Source organism: Ammospiza caudacuta, chromosome 1 (assembly GCF_027887145.1).
Source record: "Ammospiza caudacuta isolate bAmmCau1 chromosome 1, bAmmCau1.pri, whole genome shotgun sequence".
Lineage (NCBI taxonomy): Eukaryota > Metazoa > Chordata > Aves > Passeriformes > Passerellidae > Ammospiza > Ammospiza caudacuta.
Genome location: NC_080593.1, coordinates 49,211,397 through 49,231,251, shown reverse-complemented (window position 1 = coordinate 49,231,251; position 19,855 = coordinate 49,211,397). Strand labels below are relative to the sequence as shown.

The 19,855-nt window shown below is 41.9% G+C and overlaps 1 protein-coding gene across 18 annotated transcripts in view; it reads left to right on the top strand.

Moving 5' to 3' along the window:
• ARPP21 (cAMP regulated phosphoprotein 21) overlaps positions 1 to 19,855 on the top strand; it is a 145,775-nt gene that overhangs the window by 68,244 nt on the left and 57,676 nt on the right. For 11 of the 18 annotated variants that reach the window (XM_058819961.1, XM_058820025.1, XM_058819994.1 and 8 more), the window contains 5 exons: positions 259 to 367; positions 2,164 to 2,265; positions 8,626 to 8,663; positions 10,712 to 10,771; positions 13,281 to 13,510. In XM_058819961.1, the coding sequence (XP_058675944.1) occupies positions 259 to 367; positions 2,164 to 2,265; positions 8,626 to 8,663; positions 10,712 to 10,771; positions 13,281 to 13,510 (539 nt within the window). The remainder of the gene's footprint in view (positions 1 to 258; positions 368 to 2,163; positions 2,266 to 8,625; positions 8,664 to 10,711; positions 10,772 to 13,280; positions 13,511 to 19,855) is intronic. The other 7 variants (XM_058820030.1, XM_058820006.1, XM_058820062.1 and 4 more) reach the window with 4 other exon arrangements.

Here is a 19,855-nt window from a genome sequence, read left to right as displayed (position 1 = left end):
TGAGGAGAGTCTAAATATTTCAGTGACTGAGACTTTGGATTCCCATTCCTTGCTACACAACAACAACAACAAAAGCTATTTATAGCAATAACAGTTAGCAGCGATACAGCAGCCTCAGACAGCTATAGGCAGCATCTCACAAATGTTAACTGCTTTTGCACTGAATGCCTCTGTGAAAACAAAGAGCACTGAGAAATAAAGATCAAAGCAAAACCAAAAGAAAGATTTTTTTATTGCTATGTTTTACTTTGCTGGCAGACCAGAGCAAAGGTTTTCTGAACATTTAAAAGATGAAAAAGGTGAAGAATCCCAGAAGCGATTTATCTTGAAGCGAGATAACTCTAGTATTGATAAAGAAGACAATCAGGTTGGTTCTCGGTTCGAGAGTTGCTGAAATTTGTTCTGTTTTTGAAGGTGGGCTGACTGATGTTATTGTTGTTCTTTTGTTGTTGCTCTCCTCCTCCCCTGCCCTGCTGCCCCTCCCCGCCTCCTCCGGCCCACGAACCACCGTGGGTGGCTCCGAGCCCCAGCGTGGCCGCTTCAGCTGTGGCACTGTGTGGGTCTGCATGGGTGGTTTGCTTGGCGCAGGACTTGCTGCATGCCCACAGTGGGGGGGGAATGCCAGTGGCTCTGGGCTGCGTGGGAGGCTGTGTCAGTCGCATTCCTCAATGTCTGGCCTAACTATGGCAGTTGTTACGCTCCCTGTAGCTTCCTTCTTCCGTTGTACCTGTTCAGAGTTGGATTTCGGTGTGGACCAGTGATGAACTGATGTAGCCCAAAAAGGAGAGAGGGAAAAAAAAAGTGTAAAAAAAAAAAAGTCCCAAAGATGTGATGGTGAGGCCAGGTTGATTTTTTTTTTTTTTAAACCATCCTAAATTACATTTTGACCAAAAATAAATTAGGTCTGTCTTTTACTTCCCTTCCTCCTCCTGTGCCCTCACCACCTTTTACTGTCTTTGTAATTTACTTGCTTGTGCATGTACTGTGGCAGACGTTCCCCCATGTGTTGCCTGTGCCATAACACTACCTTAACTTAGGTGAGCTTGATGACTAGGGGAGTGCCAGGGAAATGTGTGTGTTTGTGCTGCCTTTAAAAGCGGGTGTTGTGCTGTTTCAATCCAGTGCAAGCTGTATATGTGGAATAGATTAACAAAAAAAAAATCTATCTGAAATGGTTCTGTTGTGATTTGATTTTATGAGAAAATTCTCACAGGTAAGAGGACAGCATATGTTTCTTTGCTAGGGCTACGTTTGCGGAGGAACCAACCAGTGATTCTCTTATTGCCACTTCCCTTCATGTTTTCAGTAAAGGACCATTTTTTTTCCTTCCTTTTTTCACCCTTTTTTCCTTGATGTTTAGTTGTACATGGCAGCCTTGCCAGTTGTGCTGCATACAAGCTGGCTTTGAAAACAAACCCCAAGCAATTTCAGGGTGTGGTGACTGTGGGGATCACCCAAAGGAAAGCAGCATGACCTTATCCCACCTGGTGCTGGGATGCAGGGGGAGAAGGACCAGTCCTTGAAGCCCATTTGTCAGTGAAGCATTTCCTGATGGGGCTCATCTCCTCTCCTCCTTCCCATGGCACAGCCATTTCCCACACTGTGGTTTACCGAGAGGCAAAAATGACCCTTCCTTTTCCAGCCAGAATTCAGTAGAGGGTTCCATACAGTGTGAAAATCATTAAAACTGTTGTGCTGAGTATCTGGGACTTCTCCTTGCACACACAGACTTTGTGGGTTTCTTCTAGGGTTTACAGTTCAGCTCCAGCAGCCTAGTTACCCTCTTTCTTCCTTGATTTCTTAGGTAGCCCACCACTGCCTGCCCTCCTGCTCCTCACAGCTGGTAGGAGAACCAAGAAATGTTAGCAGTTGAGAACAATGGCACTTAGACCTGGGGTGAGGACACCCAGTTTTAGGATGGTGGGTCCACAAAAGCTGTGCAGAAAGCCTTGTTTTGGCCACCTGCTCGATGAACCCATGTGCAGCATCTAACTGGAAATCTTTGAGAGCCAGTCTCACAGGGTTCTTTGTGCAGGAACGACAGCTATCATTTTCGTGCTTCATTTGTTTAAGTGAACATTCATTATTCTCAGCTGACAGTTACTTAATGGCAGTTTTTAACAGCTCAACTTATATAACCCTCCTGGTTTTCTTTCTGCTCAGCAAAACAGAATTCTTCCATTTAGAGATGACAGACGAAGTAAATCAATTGAAGAGAGAGAAGAGGAGTATCAGAGAGTGAGGGAGAGAATATTTGCACAAGATGTGAGTAGTTATTTTAATTGCCTCTTTAGTGCCATACCTTCGCCGGTAGTCAGACAGTTTTGCCCCCCTCCTACAACAACACTGCAGCTGGGCTTGCCCTGTGGGGCTGGAGGTGACAGGGAAAGCAGATTGGCTCAGAGGGTCTCAGAGGAGCTCTAGAGGTGTGGAGCTTGGCTGCTGCAGGGTGAGGTGATGAGAGTTGCAGGGAGAAGGGTAGAGGAGAGATCAGGCCCAGCATGTTGTCTGGGGAGTGCCTGTCCTGTTTCTTTGAATGTTCATGTTCACATGGCCTAGGTTTATTTCCTTTTTCCTTCTGCTAGCCAAAGAGCAGTGATTTAAGTGGACGCTCTCAATAATTTCAAATGGCTGTGTTATTTTATATTTCTTTCAAAGTGGATCAAATCTTTATAAGTGTCCTTCTGCAGAGACTCCCTATGGGTTTTGGTTTTTTGGGCCAATGCTGTAACATCAAGACGCTGAGAGCAACAAAAGGGCAGAGGTAATCATGGAGTTGCCTCATTCTTTTTAAATGACTGATTAAAGAACTGTGCTTCTACCATCAGAAAGAGTCAGTCATGCTGTTGATGATTATATTCTGAAAGGAATAAAATGAAGAAGACATTAAAATTCTTGCCCTTACCGAAAAATCAGAACTTTCAAGACAAGGTATATTGCTAAGGAAAATACTTAAATCTGAAACATCTGTGAGCAATACCTGATGCTCCTGAAAAAAAAATCACAATTTGCTATAATACTGTAATGATGAGGTAATAAAAGAAAAAAAAAAAAAGAAAAAAGCATTTTAATGCTTTATTTCATATCTCAGTGGGAGTTCTGCCATTTATGAGAAATATGGGAATAAATCTAATTAAATCTATTTTTGAAAATCATATTGGGCAGTGTCCTTTTAAATTAAAGCTGTTCATATGTTGCAGGGCTAATAGTACTGCTAGGAATTGCACATGTCCAAGCTGGGTTATTTTGGCAGAATACACTGTATAGTTTTAAGGTATGTGTTGTCTCGCTTCTTAGTAAATAGCTAGCTACATGTAAATATTTTTAGCTTCATTTTTCCCTGGCTGAGATGATTCCAGTAAAAGCAGAGGCCCTTCAGTTTCTGTTCTGCTTTCAGTATGTTGGCCTGGATATAAATACCGTTCCAGGCTACACATGGTGGAATTGCCAAGTTGTTCAAGAGCTGCAAAAGCCACTTTGCAACAACTTTCTTATATGAAATATAGGAGGTTTTGACACATTACAAAAGAGCTTGTGGAAAACAAAAAAAATCTTTGGGTTTTGATGCAGAATTCAGATGAGGCAAAATGCTAAAAATTACCAAATAGGAGGTTATTTACAAAATAGTCCAGTTTCTATCACAAGCTGCAGCTAGAAGTGCCTGTTTGGGAAAGAGATGGCTGGAAAAGTGTGCTGAAAGTGGCTCCATAGTGTATTGCTGCTTTTACTTTTAGATATTTGAGTTCTAAAAACAGGCAAGTGGAGAGCATTTGAATTGCCCACAGCAGGAGGCTGTTGTGGTTCATTGGGTTGGCATTTTCAAGTGGCAGGACCTAAGTAAAAGTGTGCTTTTTGGCACACATTTTAAATGGAATTTGGAGGGAGCATTTTTAAAGATCAGCAATGTTAGATATCTCTCCCTCTCTCTCTCATATCCACTCCTTTGCTCTCTCTCTCACAGCTATTGCAGGTGTTAGTGAGCATCATAGTGCAGTGAATTTCAGCAAGCTGTATGTTTAATGTCAAAGGCAATCTGTGTTTTATCTGAGCTTTTTTGGGTGGAGCATTCCTTGCCAGATACAAGGTGTTTTTAGGATGATGTCAGTGGTTGTGGTGGTGGACAATGTATTTTTTCAATTTTAGGAAAGAGAGAAATGGCTTCCTGTTATAGATAGTCACTTACTGCATGTAAGACTGTGAAGTTTTAAGGCCCTCTGCAGTCATTAATTAATCCAATTCTCCCCAGGTTTGTGTGAGGTAGGTACCTAAGCCTTGTTACTCTGCAAATTACAGATACAGAGAGTCAAAGATGGATTACTGATGTGGTATTTTTATTACCTCTGTACTGTTTACACTCTTGTAGTCAAGCCTTTATGAATGCCTTGCTTGTGAATCTTAACAAATGGATCACAGATACATCTCTTCTAGTTAGAGTATGCATGAAGAGATCTTGCATGGGAAGTCTTCAAAGCGCAGCCATGAAGGTCAAGAGTACTGCTATAACTTGTTGCATCCAGCAGCACCCACCCCCCCCGAAGATGTTTGAGATGCCCAAACCCTTTAGATAACAGCCCAAGAGTCAGAACTTTAAATGAAATTCATAAGGAAAGGGCAGTCTGGTTGCAGGGCCAAAAAATTCCATGCATGTTTTGAGTGCTGTGAAAAATGTCTTAACCTGAACCCCACATAACCATATAAAGCCTTTCTGTTCTTCCTTTGATCTTGCAGAACTCTAGTGCACCAGATCTCTTCACTTCCAAATGGGAAGGTTTTAACAAAATAAGTATGTTCATGAGTAATGCCATTGCTATGATAGTCCTTATGATGATTACTCTAGTATTAGTCAGTTTAAATTATACTTTCTGGCAAGTTTTCCATCTGCTGTGTTGGCTATCACAAATTTCGACAAGGAGAGCTGGAAGCTTTAATGACTTCTGTCTCAGCAAGATTGAGAAGCATGTTAGTTTGATATTTTAATAAAAGGATTGGTGAAGAAATAAATAGCTAAAACCACGATCATTCCAGCTCTCTGAAACAAGAACTGCAAAGTGCACCTCCAATTTTTCAGGCTGCTAAAAAAAGTTTAAAAAGCACAGTTTGAGCTCTGTTATGCTCAAAACTATTTCAAGGTTTTTTTTTTTAATTGCAAAACTTATTTTATTGGAAACTTTGTTTTAAAACAAAGTGTGAATTTTACAGCCACACACACTGGAGCAGAGGACCTGCACTGTCTGGGTCTTGCAGAGAAGTTCCTTGTCTGAACTGCTTTAGTTGCATTTGGGAAGTTGAAGAATTATTGTCCAAGAAGGACAAAGAAGAACATACAGGAATAAAAAAAATGTTATTTCCCTGTATGTAGAGAATCCCAAATGCTTGCATAAATAATACATGATGTTTGGCTTTGAAGCATGCAGAAAATTGACTGTAAAGACCAGCAATCAAATTACATGGGGGAAATTTCATCCTTCAAGGTTAGTGCAATTTATAATCTCATGAGCCAGAGTCACGCTAGGACCATTCAGTGCTCATAAATGCATTCTCTGGGAATCATTCTAATTCACTAAAAAAATGTAGATGTTTTCTTACTTACACAAATGCTAGAATTGCCCATGATACACATGGAACTTATTAAAGGAAATACACCATGCTCTTTATTTTCTGTTGTCAGCGGTAGTGGCTGTTTTTCACCAAGGAGTGTATTCTAAAGAACCAGATCCTTTAGGTACAGTTGGTCACAATTCCTCTACTTAAGAAAACTCAGAGGATCTTTATCAGTCTCTGATAAAAGAGAGGAACAAAAGAAATACCTGTAGACCTGGCTTCAGCCTGTTCTACCCCTCTAGTGTGAAAAGATTAGGAAGAAGAGGGCTTAAAACTAATAAAAACAAATCAAAGGCACACCTCATTCTTGCCACCGTAAACCTGTAGGTACTCAAACTCCTGTACTGGTGTACAGAGACTTTCTTTGTGGCTGAGGATGAAATAACAAGCATTAGTTGGAAGCCTGAGATCTATCACATCTTGTTAACTGACATGAAAATTATTACCTGATAGTACCCATTGCAGGATATTGCTGCATGTTAGTAGTTATCTCTGTTTGCTAATGTAATTAAAAACAAGAGAAGCAGCTCCCAGTGTATCTAGTACACTGGCAGAACTGATGCACATTTTCCAGTTGAGACTTTAAAAGGTTCTTGGAAATCGGAAAAGTGAAATACTCAGTTCATAAATAACAATCAGTCATACAGAGCATCCTAATGGAAATCTTGCACGGAGGGATCTCCAAGGACACTAACTTGTAGATAATCTTACATAATTTTTTTATGTGATAGGTTTGTTGCCCGTCTGTTTAAAGGGTAAACAAGAGTCAAGTGTTCTAAGGATTTTTTTTGACAACATCTGTGCTGGCTATTTAAGCTTTCCTGGTGCTTTAAGTGCAATACATCAGGAAGGTGAGTCCTGACCTTGTAGTAGCTAAATTTCTATCCAGAGCTGCTTAGCCACTTGATTTTTAACAGTAAGAATAAAATAATACAAAAGTGCCTGTCTTCTCTGCCTCTCAGCCTCACACCTGTATTGAAGAATAATTTCCAGGGATTGGAAATGTGTTGGCACAGTGTGGCACTGTGCTAACATCATCAACCAAGAAGACAAATTGAGTTATTATGGACTCTGTTTAAAGTCTGTAATACACTTGATAGTGGTTCCCATCAAGATGCTGAGAAGGAAGCAGACCTTTCTGCTTGCTTGATAAAATATAAATCCCAGATATTTATTCTGCTTTATGCCCCAGTCTCTTAAAAAACTTTAATAAAATAAAATAAATACAGACAAGTGCATTACAGGCCCCTTTGCTTTTGTAACTTGGTGGGTACACCGTCCAGTACTCTGGTCTGAGCCAAGGTTTTTCTGTAAGAATAGCTGTAATCCTGTGCTTTGGAATGTGACTGCACAGAAGTCAATGCACAGATGTCCATCATGAAGCTCGAGATGATGACCCCACAGCTGAGGTTGTACAAGCCCGTGGGGTGATTTCAGTATGCTTTTCTGGGGCTTTTTGCTTCAGCATAGTTAGACTGTGCTGAATCCTGCAATTTTTTAATGAAACCTGGTGCCTGAGTAAGATACATAAAATGAGAGAAGACACGGTGTTGTAGATGTACAAAGGATCCCACTGGTTTTAGGTGAAGCAGTTTGTACCTTCTCTTAGCCTGAGGTGAAGGCCTAGGTCTGCTGTAGCTGGTGGGAATCTGATTCCTGGCAATGGAGAACTTGTTTCTGATCTCCTGAGGCTTCATGCTAAGGAGAAACAGATTGCCCCTGATGCAGCCCAGTGCCTTGCAAATTTAGCAGGAGTGCAGGGTGGGAGCTCACTTGGGAAGCCCACAGAACTGTCAAATGTTCCCTAGTGTGGATTCTGGGTGGGTGAATTACACTCTAATGAGAAATTGTAGTGCCATCTGAGGGATAAATTTCTTCCTTTTGTAAATTGATGGGGCAGCACTAGCTGTGGTGTCAAGGAAAAATTTCGTCCAGGCATCAGCTGGAGCATTAAGAATGAAGCAGGGTGTTGCTTCTGGTGTTGGCCAGGACTCTTTTGAGTGGGTCATTAGCTCACCCTTTACAAAACACAGGCATCCAAAATCTGTGCTCTAACATTCCATACTGTTAGAATTTGACACAATTAATGATGGCATTTTATGATTCTTTGGGCTGAGTCCTATTGCTACAGAACTAATGGCCATAATCTCTGGTGTTGTACTTCCTTTACCTGCCTTTTGTTTAAATTCAGTGCAAATGCTGACTATTCTTTCTTCTGCACCTCATCAAGATATAATCCAGTGACAGCTATGAGGCTTTTTGTGTAGCGAACATGAAATAGGAGGGAAATGAAAAAATCAAAGAGGGAGAATTATTCATGGGAAATTGAGCACAGCTTCATTTCTCTGCATAAAAAATTAAGTAATTCTGAAAGAGATATACACTTGTCCATAGGATTTATTTCTTCTGAGCCCTTCACCTTTTTTGGGATCTAAGTGCTCCAGCAGAGAGCCTTCTTGCTATGATTGTTGTTAATATTATCATTAAGAAGGTTATTATCATTTTATATCTCAGTGTTCCCTCTCCAGCCGTAAAATGTGAAGTCACACACTATTTCTAAGTATTGCAGTATCTTCTCTCCCTTTGAGGAACTTTGTAAATTCTGCATGCTTTCCTTCTGTTTGTCCTTCCTACCTAGAACTCTATGCCATCCTGCAGTTTTATTTTGAGGTGGTAGGCCAGACCAGTGGAACCTTATATTATGCAGAAAAAACATTTTTTTTCCCTTCAAATTGCCAGTATTTTGCACATAGTGCCTTCTTCAGATCTCTTAACTGAGAAGTTTCAGTTTGTTCCCAAACTGAGACACCTTATTGGCAATGTGTTGTAATGCATGGAATTTATTTTACTGGCCTGACCTGATTCTTGACCTTTTTTCCCCTCTTGTCTTCTGCAAATGCAAATGATGCATGAATTGAAATCCCCTTAAGCCTGAGCAGGGGAAGTAATTCTAAAATCAAGGAAGAAATTGGAACAGCAGAGCATATCTAGAACGTCTGATACAATGCCTTTTTTATTTTTCAGTCAGTTTGCTCCCAGGAAAACCTTTTTGTGGAAAACAGGTAAAAAATAGCTTTATTTTGTGTGTGTGTGTGCTAAACTTAGCTGTTTCTCTTATTGTCTATCTGTAGTTCTATAGTTATTTTTCCTAATGTGAAGACTGTTGAGCAGATTTGCAGTCTGTATTATCTGCATTGGTTTTGTGCTTTAAGAGGGGTAATGGAGCTTGCCTTGCACTATGGTATCTGAGGAGATAAAGTATTACTGCTGCTTTCCTGGGGCTTTTGCATTTCAGTTTAAAAAGCAGATTGTGGGAGAGAGTGTGGGGGAGGCACCTAAGCTTTCATTTCAAGTGACCATTCTGTCTCTGGAGTGCTCTCAGTATTTAACTTATTGATCTTTAAAAAGCACTCTAGCAGTGGCTGGATGACAGCATTTATGAAACACCAGGCTTGGGTGTCTGTTGTTTAACCTGCTCTCCCGTGGGACTGAGCAGCAGCATTGGCATCATTTGTTGCTTGTGAAGGCTCACAAGTTCCACACAAGTTCCTGCTTTATTGGTGCAGTGTAGTAGTGAGATGGTGATATTTGAGCTCACTGTTACTTTGCATTACTGCATGATAGTCCTTGTGAATGTTATTTTTGTTACGTACTCAAACCAAAAGGGAAGAGTAAACTGTGTTTGAAATGTTGAATATGAAATGTTGGCTCCATAACAGCCGTAAAGTAGCTTAACTGTGTTGAAAATCTGAAAAAATTGAGCATCTTTATGGCAGATAAGGATTTTAACCAAAAGGGGGGAATTTAATTGGTGAGGGTTTGAGAGTGCTGACCCAAGTCTGTCCAGCACAGGTTTAAAAACTGTTTATCACCCGCCCTTGAATAAGGGGAGGCTCTCTCTCACAGTATTTTATTCTCTGTCCATCCTGACATCTGTCAGATGCGTTTATGGGTGAAGCTGTTCCCATAGAAAATGACTCCACAGTAATGGTACAAACCAGCTTTTCCAGTGGACACTTCTGTAAGTGGACTGAGGGAAGGCCTTCAGGAGATCATGGCCACTGTCATCTAACCACCTCATGTTCTGAGGGCCAAGGGTATTTCCTCAGCTGCTGCTTCTGTGTCGTGACAATGGAGATACGTTTTATCAAAACAAATCAAAATTCCAACAAAAGAACCCGTAAAGCCAAAAGCAGACGCTCCCTGAAACCTGTTTTTCCTGTCGGGAGATTGGGGCAACAAAGATGACACAGTTGTTGACACTTCCAAGTCAGCTTGGAAAGCACTCAGAGGCTGCACTGCCAAGGGTAGGGTGGGTACCTTTACGGGATAAACCATGGACTCCATAGCCCAGCCTCCCCTGGTTTATGCATCCTATCCCACACCTGTGTGCCAGAGAATGTGGTCAGCCCTGGTATTTACACGTGGTTTGCTGTCCTTGAACCTGGGAGCTGACTGACCAGCCCAGTGTGAGGATGCACACCCAAGTGGGGACCACTAAAAGGCCAGGCTGGGAATTGCACAGCCTGCACTGTTGCTGTCCTGAGGGAGACTTCAGCTGCCTTCTTTTCTTGCTGCATTCCCTGCAGACTTTGATTAGGTGAAGCACTTAAACTTATACTTAGCTCCGTGCACATGAGCAATCCTGTTGATTGGCTGTGTTGAAAGTTAGGTGTGTAAGTGCTTTGCCTTTCTTTTTTGTCAGAGGATCTGAGCCTTTCTCTGAGCTGCAAAGACTTCCAAGCGACTTAGCAAGTACTTAAAATTACATATGCAGTATTTTGCTGGCTTGCATTTTTTTTATGTTCTTATTAAGTGATATTTTTATGAATTTTCCTTTGGATGGAATGATTCCTCAGCTTCTGAGAATTACCTTTCTCAGTAACAGGAAATGCTAAATTGGCCCTCAGCCTCGCTGGATGATATTTTTTATGTTCAGTTGACTGTGTACAGCTAAGGGAGAGGGAGGAGGGGGCATTTTTAGCCTTGGTTCTTTAAACTGAATCTAGCACAAATTGAAAAAGGTATCTAGAAATCAAATAAAACTTTACAGATCAGATAAATTTGAATTACCATGTTTTTTAGCATAATCTTTCTTTTCATTTTTCAGTAGGCTGTTGGAAGACAGTAGCATATGCAATGATATGCATAAGAAGAGACAGCTGTTTAGGTTTGTATGAATTTTATTTAATGTTTATTTCCCAGTGTATCCCACTTGTGATTCTGTCTGTGTCCTTGCCAAGGCACACCTTGACATGTGTGGGTATGTCAGTTTGCTGGTTGGAAAGGAGCATGGAGAAGAGTGTCCGACCCCACTCTTCCCATGTTCTCTGAATGAAGAGGTTACAAGAGGACCCTTTTCTTTGGGTAACTGCCTCAGGAACCCCATGAGATTTTCGGCTGCCTGGCTGTTCAGACTGTGACTGTTTGGGAGAGACTGGAGAGGCTCCATTTTTACTGGAGCATATATGACAGGCACGTTTCATAGACTGGTGCCCAGACTGACCTTTTTTCCTTTTGTTGGTTTGTTAAAAGCTGAAGTAAAAGTGCATTGAGGCAAAAATGATTGAAGCTCCCTTATCTGAAGTATCTGTTTTGAAACTTTTTTCTGTTAACTTTGTCTTCTCAACTCCAATTCCTTCCATACATTCAGATGCATTCCATATCCCAAAGAGCATCCCAGGCCAACAGGAAATCATTAAAATTTAGTCCCTATTTTCATGGAGAGCAGTTCTACCAATTGACACACTGAATCAGTGGAAGTCTGAAACTGGTGATGACAGTGTTTCTCTGAGAGTTTTAGAAAGGTTGTCTTCACCCACCATGAGCTCTCACACATTCAATTCACATCAACCAGGCTCCTTTAAGAGTCAGTCAGCTGCCACAAGTCTTAAGCAGAGGAGGCAGAAGGAATGGGTGCTTTCAGAAGTGTGCCCTTCATCTATTAAGGCACATGGACAGCAAGGCAGATATTCACTAGATGTCTGTGTGCATTGGGGTTTGCATATGTCACTTCAAACCTATATCATTTATATTACATAATTTTTCACTGTGAGGAGAAATGGATGTGTGAGGAGAAAATTTGATGTGTGGTTGCTGAGTCTGCATGCCATCACAGCAGCCACAGAGGAGATGGAGAGATTGCACCAGATAAGGAGCAGTGCTGGAGCATCTGCTTCTGCGCCCCATGACCACAGGCAGCAGGCACAAAAAAGCTTCCTTCTTGCTTTGGGTTAGCCTTGGTGACCTGAGAGTCTTGGATTGGGCATGCAGGACTTAGGAGGTGTCTGCACACACGCTCTTAATAACTCATGTCTGAGTTTGGGGAGCTAAAAGAGATTTTTTTGTAACCCAAAGCCACAGATAATGGGGATACAATAGCATTCTGTTTCTCTCCCTCCTTTTCTCTAGCATATAAATGGAAGGGAATTGTTAATTTCTAAGCACAAGAGTACAAAAGAGTCTGTAAATAATATACTTCGGGGTTTTTTTCTTTCTGATTAAAACTTAAAGGATTATTTATTTTTAAAATCCTTTCCCCTTTTTTGTGTTGTTGCTTCTGTGCTGTTTCTCTTGATGCTTTCCCCCTTTGTGGGTCTAGCAAAGGTCAACAGGTTTATACTGCTGATCACATCTGAGAGAGGCTCTGTTACAGGCGAGGAATGCAACAGCCTGATCCCATCTTTGACACGCTGCCTCCTTCATGTCCCAAGTGACACAGCTCAGCAGGTTCTCCAAATAAAAAACAGGAGCCAAGTCCACAAGGAAAAAGGGGACCAAAAAAAATTAAATTGATACAGTCCCATCCTTTTGATCTGTAGAAAGAGTTTTGAGCCTGCAAGCTATTGTACTGTAATATATGACAGAGGAGTGGAAAATGTCTTTTAAAATCCTTCCAAATACAGTGTTATGAGCACCACTTGGGATAACAGTCATGGTGCACTAAGCCATTGTAGGCATTTTGGTTCTGTCATTTTAGCAGCACAGTGCAAGTAGTTTACCATAAATAAGCCAAATTCTGATCACAGGATTTACTGTGTTATTACTCACAGTACACTGGGTGCTCTGCAAGTGTTCAAGGACAGGCAGCATTTCTACCCAGGAAATTTTAGTATTATTTTGTGCAGAGTGGAAACAAAGTAAACTGACTTGTGGGTCTCTAAGTGAAGCACTAAGAGTGAAGAGATTGGGGTCACACTGGGAGGACACATGTTTAGGAAAGGCTTTGGGTGAGCTCACAAAGCTGATAATGGCTGGGGGCAAGCTCCTATAGAAATAAGGTAGAGTGCAGGTGAAGTTGATGACAAGAACATCACAGTGGATGGACAGCAAAGTGAGAAGTGGTGAGGGGCTTGCTGAGGGAAGAGAACACTCAACGGGCACAGAAATGCTGCATCAGTGCTGCATAAGACTGCTGTGTCAGCCCCATCTGGTAAAGTGCTCTTTGGAGACATCCAAAAGGGGAGGGTGGTAAGTGCCATGCATGTAAAAAGGTTATAGCAGTGTTTACATGCTGAAGGCAGATAAGTCTAGGGGTCAAATTCCATTTCAGACCTGCTTTTGTGAAGGCAGAGTATCTCCTTTTTTCATTATTTGGGTTGCTGCAGGGTACCTGAAGATAGACTTTGCCTTGACATGGTTTTATTTGTGTATAAATCTTTGTTTCATGATATCTGCAGGGGCAACAGAGACAGCATTGGGAAGACATCTGGCAGTCGACAGAGCAGTACAGAGAACGAATTGAAGTGGGCAGACCACCAGAGGCCATGGAGCAGCACAGACTCGGACAGCTCAAACCGAAATTTGAAGCCAGCCATAACAAAGACAGCCAGTTTTGGTGGGATAACCGTCCTGACAAGAGGAGATAGCTCATCAAGCAACAGAAGTACCGGCAAACTGTCTAAAACAGGTAGCTAGTACTGTATTGGATTCACAGTGTCTCTTGCTGTGTGGTGATAAATGTCTGTGCTGGTGCTTGTCTGAGTATGGTCTGTCACACGATGGTTTGGGTTGGAAGGGACCTTCAGACACCAGGTAGTCTGACCCTCGTGGTTGGTTCCGTAGATGGAAAAATACATCAACAGTTGTGTTTCCTGTACAAAGGAAATGTGTATGTCCCTCTGTGGATGCTGGTATGTGGGTGCCTGCTCCTGAGTTTTTAGGAATCAAGAAAAAATGCAGTGCATGAGGTTTGCAAATCATAGGAGAGATAGGCTTTCCCTGGGGTATAATGTGCACACACCATACACGTACTGCACTTGTAGCCTGGAAAGGTGGTTCTCCTTTCAGAGAAAACACAGATTCTACCTTTTTATTAATATTTATGAGTTGTGAATAATTAAATGTCAGATATCTGAGGAGAAATAGAAGAACATTTTGTTGTCATTCCTAAAGTGCACTCCATCTGTATTTTAGAGTACAGCTTCTGCCTTGGTGGTGCCAGTTGAGGCCATGGACTCACAGAGGTCCCACAACCTCTCCATTTTCTTCTTTAGTTCCCATTAAACAAAAACATCCTTTAAGGGGACTATGAATCTGGTGGAAATTCTGGATTTATTTGCATTAACTTTACAAGTACATTAACATATGAGTGAGTCGCAGGGTCTGGATCTAAGTAATTTCAAGCTATGCCATTAAGCTATTCTATTATACTTTAGGTTGAAAGTGCATAATAAATAACGAGGCCATCAGATGATTCCATCAGATTGGTTCATTTGATACCTATAGTACAGGACAAATGGTAATCAATATGTAGCACTTAGTGCTCTTTCAGCTTGAGCGTGTTTTATGGATGGTACTTAATTTACACCCAGTTTATCAAACCTGACTTGGTCAAATTTCACTCCTATCCCCCAAATCTTGCAGTAGCTTTTGTGTGGTTCAGGATGCTGGGGAATGGAGTTTTTAGAATAAATAAATAAAGCCATTGACATAGTAATTACATTTTAGATCTCTGGATGTTGAACATAGTTTAAAATTTTAGTCAGTCATAAAGTCACTTGAGTTGAAAAGACCTTTAAGGTAATCAAGTCCAAGCATTAACATAACATGGTCAAGTGCACGCCTAAATCATGCTCCCAAGGGTCACACTTACATGTGTTTTACGTACCTCTAGGGATGGTGACTCAGCCACTTCCCTGGACAGTCTGTTAGAATGCTTGACAATTTTTTCAGTGAAAACATTTTTTCCTGGTATCCAGCCTAAACGTCACCTCTAGAAACTTGAGGCCATTACCTCTCATCCTGTCACTTGTTCCCTGGAAGAAGAGAATGACCCCCACCTTGCTACAACCTCTTTAACCTCTTTTAAGGTAGTTGTAGGGACCAAAAAGAACTCTGAGCCAGTTCTCTCAGCCACTTCTCATCAGACTTGTGCTCCAGACCCATCACCAGCTCCATTGCCCTTCTCTGGACGTGCTCCAAGCACCTCAGAGTCCTTCTTGTATTGAGGATCTAGAACTGGACACAGGATTTGAGGTGCAGCCTCACCAGCGCAGAGGGACAATCACTGCCCTGGTCCTGCTGGCCACACCATTACTGATACAGATCAGGATGTCATTGGCCTTCTTGGTGACTATGCTGGCCCATATCCAGCTGGCTGATGACCAACACCTTCAGGTCGTTTTCCACTGTCCATTCTTTCCCAAGCCTGTAGCACTGCATAGGGTTGTTGTGACCCAAGGGCAGGATCTGGCACTTTGTCTCATTGAATGACAAAATTAGCCTCAACCCATTGCTGCAGCTTGCTCAGATCCTTCTGTAAAACTGTCTTACCTCCAGCAGATCAACGCTCCCTCCCAGCTTGGTATCATCTGAAGATTTCCTGAGAGGATGCATTTGATCCCTTCATCCAGATTATAGATAAAGACATTAAACAGCACCAACCCTAGGGAATTCCACGTGTGATCAGCTTCCAGCTATGTGTAACTCCATTCACCACCACTCTAGACCTGGCCATCAGCCAGGAGGAACTGTACACCCATCCTGGCAGTAAACAGCTAGATTTTTCAGGAGACTGCTATGAAAAACAGTGTTGAAAAATGGCTTTTCTGAAGTCCAGGTAGACAGCAATCATAGCCTTTCCCTCATCCACTAAGTGGGTCACCTTGTCATAGGAGATTGGGTTGGTTAAGTAGGACCTGCCTTTCATAAACTCATGCTGGCTGGGCCCTGTTGCCTGACTGTCCTGTACATGCCACATAATGGCACTGAAGAGGATTTGCTCTGTAAGTTTTCTTACACCAAAGTCAGACTGATGGGCTTCAGTTCCCCACATGCTCCTTGTGGCTTTTCTTGTGGGTGGGTGTCACATTTTCTAGCTTCCACTTAGCTGGGAGATGCCACTGGGACTGCTGATAGGTAATGAAAGTGGCTCAGTGAGCACTTCCATCCTCTCCCTCGGAACCCTTGGTGGATCCCATCTGACCTCACGGACTTGTGTGGGTCTAAGTGATGCAGCACATCACTACCTTTGTCCTTGGATTTTGGGGGCCTTGTTCTGCTCCCTGTCTCTGTCTTCTGGCTCTGGGTACCCAGAGAACAGGTCTGGATATTACAGACTGAGGCAAAGAAGGCATTAAGTACCTTAGCCTTTTTCTTAATCTTTGTGACTGTTTCCCCCTCCAACCAATGAAGGATGGAGATCATAGTTACCCTTCCTTTTGTTGCTAATATGTTTATAAAAACATTTCTTGTTGTCTTTTACAGCAGTAGCCAGATTAAGTTCTAGCTGAGCTTTGGCCTTTCTAATTTTCTTCCTTCATAGCCATTTTTTACCCTGAGCCAGGGTGGCTGTGTTCCATGTTGAGTTGTCTTTTAGCACATGGTTACAAACTACTCCTGCTGTTAAGACAGCCTTCTTGCAGAATGTCCAGTCTTCCTCGACTCATTTGTCTATCAGGACTTCCTCCCAAGGCCAAAATCTCCCTCTGAAAGTCCAAGGTAGCCAATCTGCAGACCCCTCTCCCTACTTCTCTGAAAACTGAAAACTGTCTTTTTTGTGATCACTGTGCCCAATAAAACGTCCTGCCATCACATCACCCAAAAGTCCTTTGTTCACAAAAACGGGTCCACTGGGGCACCTTCCCTAGCTGGGTCCCTCACCAGCTGTGCCTGGAAGTTATCTTCCACACACTCCAGGAACATCTTAAACTGGGTCCGATTTCCAGCAGTTGTCTGGTAAGTCAAAGTCATGTGTAAGAGCAAGGGCCAGTGATTGTGAGACTTCTCCTGTCTGCCGTTAGAATATTGCATCTGCTTCTTCATCTTGCTTGGCTGGTCTATAACAAACTCCCACCCTGACACCTGCTTTGTTGGCATTTTGTTGATTTCTACCCATAAACACTCAACCCTTTCGTCACCACTGTCAAGCTCTAGACAATCAAAACACTCTCTTAACATAAAAGGTGTATCCCACCATCTGTCCTTCCTTGTGTATGCCTTCAGAGGCATTTCCAGCCATCCTCTGCAGCCCTCCCCTTGTGGGAGTCATCCCACCCTAGGATGGTAGCTGTGTCACAGCTGTCCTGCAATGCAGGTACTCCCACCTCCTCCTCTTTTGTTACCCATGCTGTGTGCATTGCTGTAGATGCCCTTAAATTGAGTTACTGTTCCTGCCCCCTTTTTGTGGGAAGAAGCTGTAATTCCTAGTGATCATTCTCAGGCACTTCTTTAATTTCTAACACATCAGTAACCTTTGTGTCTTCACTGCCTCATGAATCTCCATCCCCTGACTCCACTGGGATGTCAGAACAAAGAACCTTACTGGAACACCGTCCCTTAAACACTGGCATGCTGCATAGCATCCCTTTTGCTTTTCAAATCTAGTTTAAAGACCTGATAACTCCTCTGCAAAGATACTTTCTCCCCTTTTGACAGACAGGTGTAACCTGTCTTTCTAGGCTTGGTATTCTATAAACCAACCTGTGGTTAAAACCCCAAAAGTTCTCTCAATGACAGCATGCTCAGAGTGTGTTCTTAATCTGCTGTCTCTTCCTTCCTCAATCCCTGCAACTGGAAGGGCAGAGGGGAGCACTACTTTTTCTCCTGATCCCTTAATCAGTCATCCCAAGGCCTTGAAGTCTCTTGATTGCCCACAGACATCTTCTTGGGATTTCATTGGTGCCTAACTGAAAAATCAGTAATGAAGTGAGAGCTGTATCAGAGTGAAAAGTTTTATTTTCATATCTTTAACTCTGTCACTGAGGAGGCAGAGGACAACCGCAAGAAATGAGTCTAATCAGCATATTGGGTGTTCTGTTCCCTCCAGAAGCGAGTCTCCCATGACCCATCCTTTTTTCTCTATGGAAGCAATTTTGATGCGGGGAGCAATCTGAATTAACCTCCAGCCAAGTGAACCGCCATCCTTGCTGCTGTTTGGTTCCACTTGCAGAGGCTCACATCTGTTATCCCAGGGCCCCTGAGACAGTGAGATAATCACACAGGAGACCTGCCTGCTGTGCTGGGCAGGAGCTTGTTGCCATTGCCCCCTGTCTCTTCATCCCTGTGTTCAGCCAGATGGAGAGATGACAGAATCCTTCCTGTCATATGTTCTGTCTGCCTATGGGATGTGCTCCATGAAGGCAAGGTGCAATTTCAGTGTGTATGTAGTTCTGAAACTACACTCCAGTGTGTTTTTTATTTGAATATAGACTAAATAGCCCATACAGTGGGGCTTGAATTAGGGAATAGAGCATGGTTTCACTTCCAGATTTCTTTGCCTCCCATGAATATTTGAATAGCATCAAAACTTAATTTGTTGTGCAAGAATTAAGGAGGAGGCACAAGATCCTGCTATACTTTTTTTTTAATCATTCTACCTTAAGTAAAGTGCAGGTAAATGTATTTCTCCGCAACATTGTGTTGCAGAAGTGCAGAGCATTTAAAATGGTGTCAGGGAAATCCAGTCTGGAGGAGACATCTAATTGCAAGGGCAATATTTTTAAGAAGCCATTTTAGTGTTAAAATCAAGCATAGTAAAAAGGATGCACTCAGGAAATGTATTAAAGAAGAGACTTGTGAAGCATGCCAATACTTGTAAATGCATCTGCACCCTGTAGACGCCAAACCCCAAATTGCTTTCAAATGAAAGCTCTTATAATACATTTTTAAAACATCAGTGATATTAAAATTCCATGTTCTTTTTTAAATGCTTTGACTTTTTTAAGGAATGCATTTAACTGGAAAGCTAGCCGAGGCACAAAAAGAATAAAAGAGAAGCAAGATAAAAGGAAGAAGTGGGGAAGAGGAGCAAGGCTGGATATCAAAACAAAACTTCAAAGCCAGGACACAAAGTCAAACAGTCAGCCTGAAAAAAGTCATAAGAACTACTATCCTAATCACTATTTCTGTCCTTCTCTCTGAAATGCTATTGAATGGCATTAAAGCAGAAAAGAATAACAATTCAAAAAACAATGGGGAAATATGTCTTGGTAAAATGTTTCCCCTTCACCAAAAAAATGCTAAGTGCTTTCATACAGTAGTCAATGTGATACTTGCATTTTCTAAGGTGTGTTAGGTACCAAGTGATACTTGATAGTGAATGTTTTGCATACTATCTTCATTACTTTCTACTTTTGCCATAGGCAGCCCTGGTGTTCTGTAGTTCAGTAAACATTTAAAGGTTGATCTTGTTTTTATTTTGGGTGATTTTGTTTTGGTTTGTTTTTTTTTCCCTTGTGTTCACTACAGTAGTTGAAATGGAATTGCAGAGGTGTTGCTACCCACATTAGACATGCTGCCCTGGTAGCATGCCAGAGTCTGCTGGGCACCAATTCTGTCCCAGTTCTCCTACAGAAAGACTTTTCTCTGAAGAGCTTTATGGTTCACAGTAATAAATTTAAAATATTTTTGTCTTGCATAAAATTTGTATTGAATCAGTGTGAAATCATTAGTTGGTCAAAATGTTCTTCATTGGCTAAATGATGGAAAATATTTATGGTCTCTTCAAATGTGAAAATTATTCTCTATATATATGGCAGTCATCCAGAAGCATTGTTAAACACTCTTCCTGAGCATAGGAGTAATAAAATTTTCAGGATTTTTACAGAAGGCTTACAGCTGCTTTCAACAGGGTACACAGTGATGCTGTATTAACATTGTAGCCTTTCTGGATTGCTTTTTGTATTGTCACCAAAATTAAATGTTCTGCCCCTAACCTGTGATAAATCAGTAATTAATGGTACACAGCAAACAAGCAGAAGGTGAAGCTCAGAAAGATGTTAGCTTCCCCTTAGGCTCACAGAGAGATCACAGA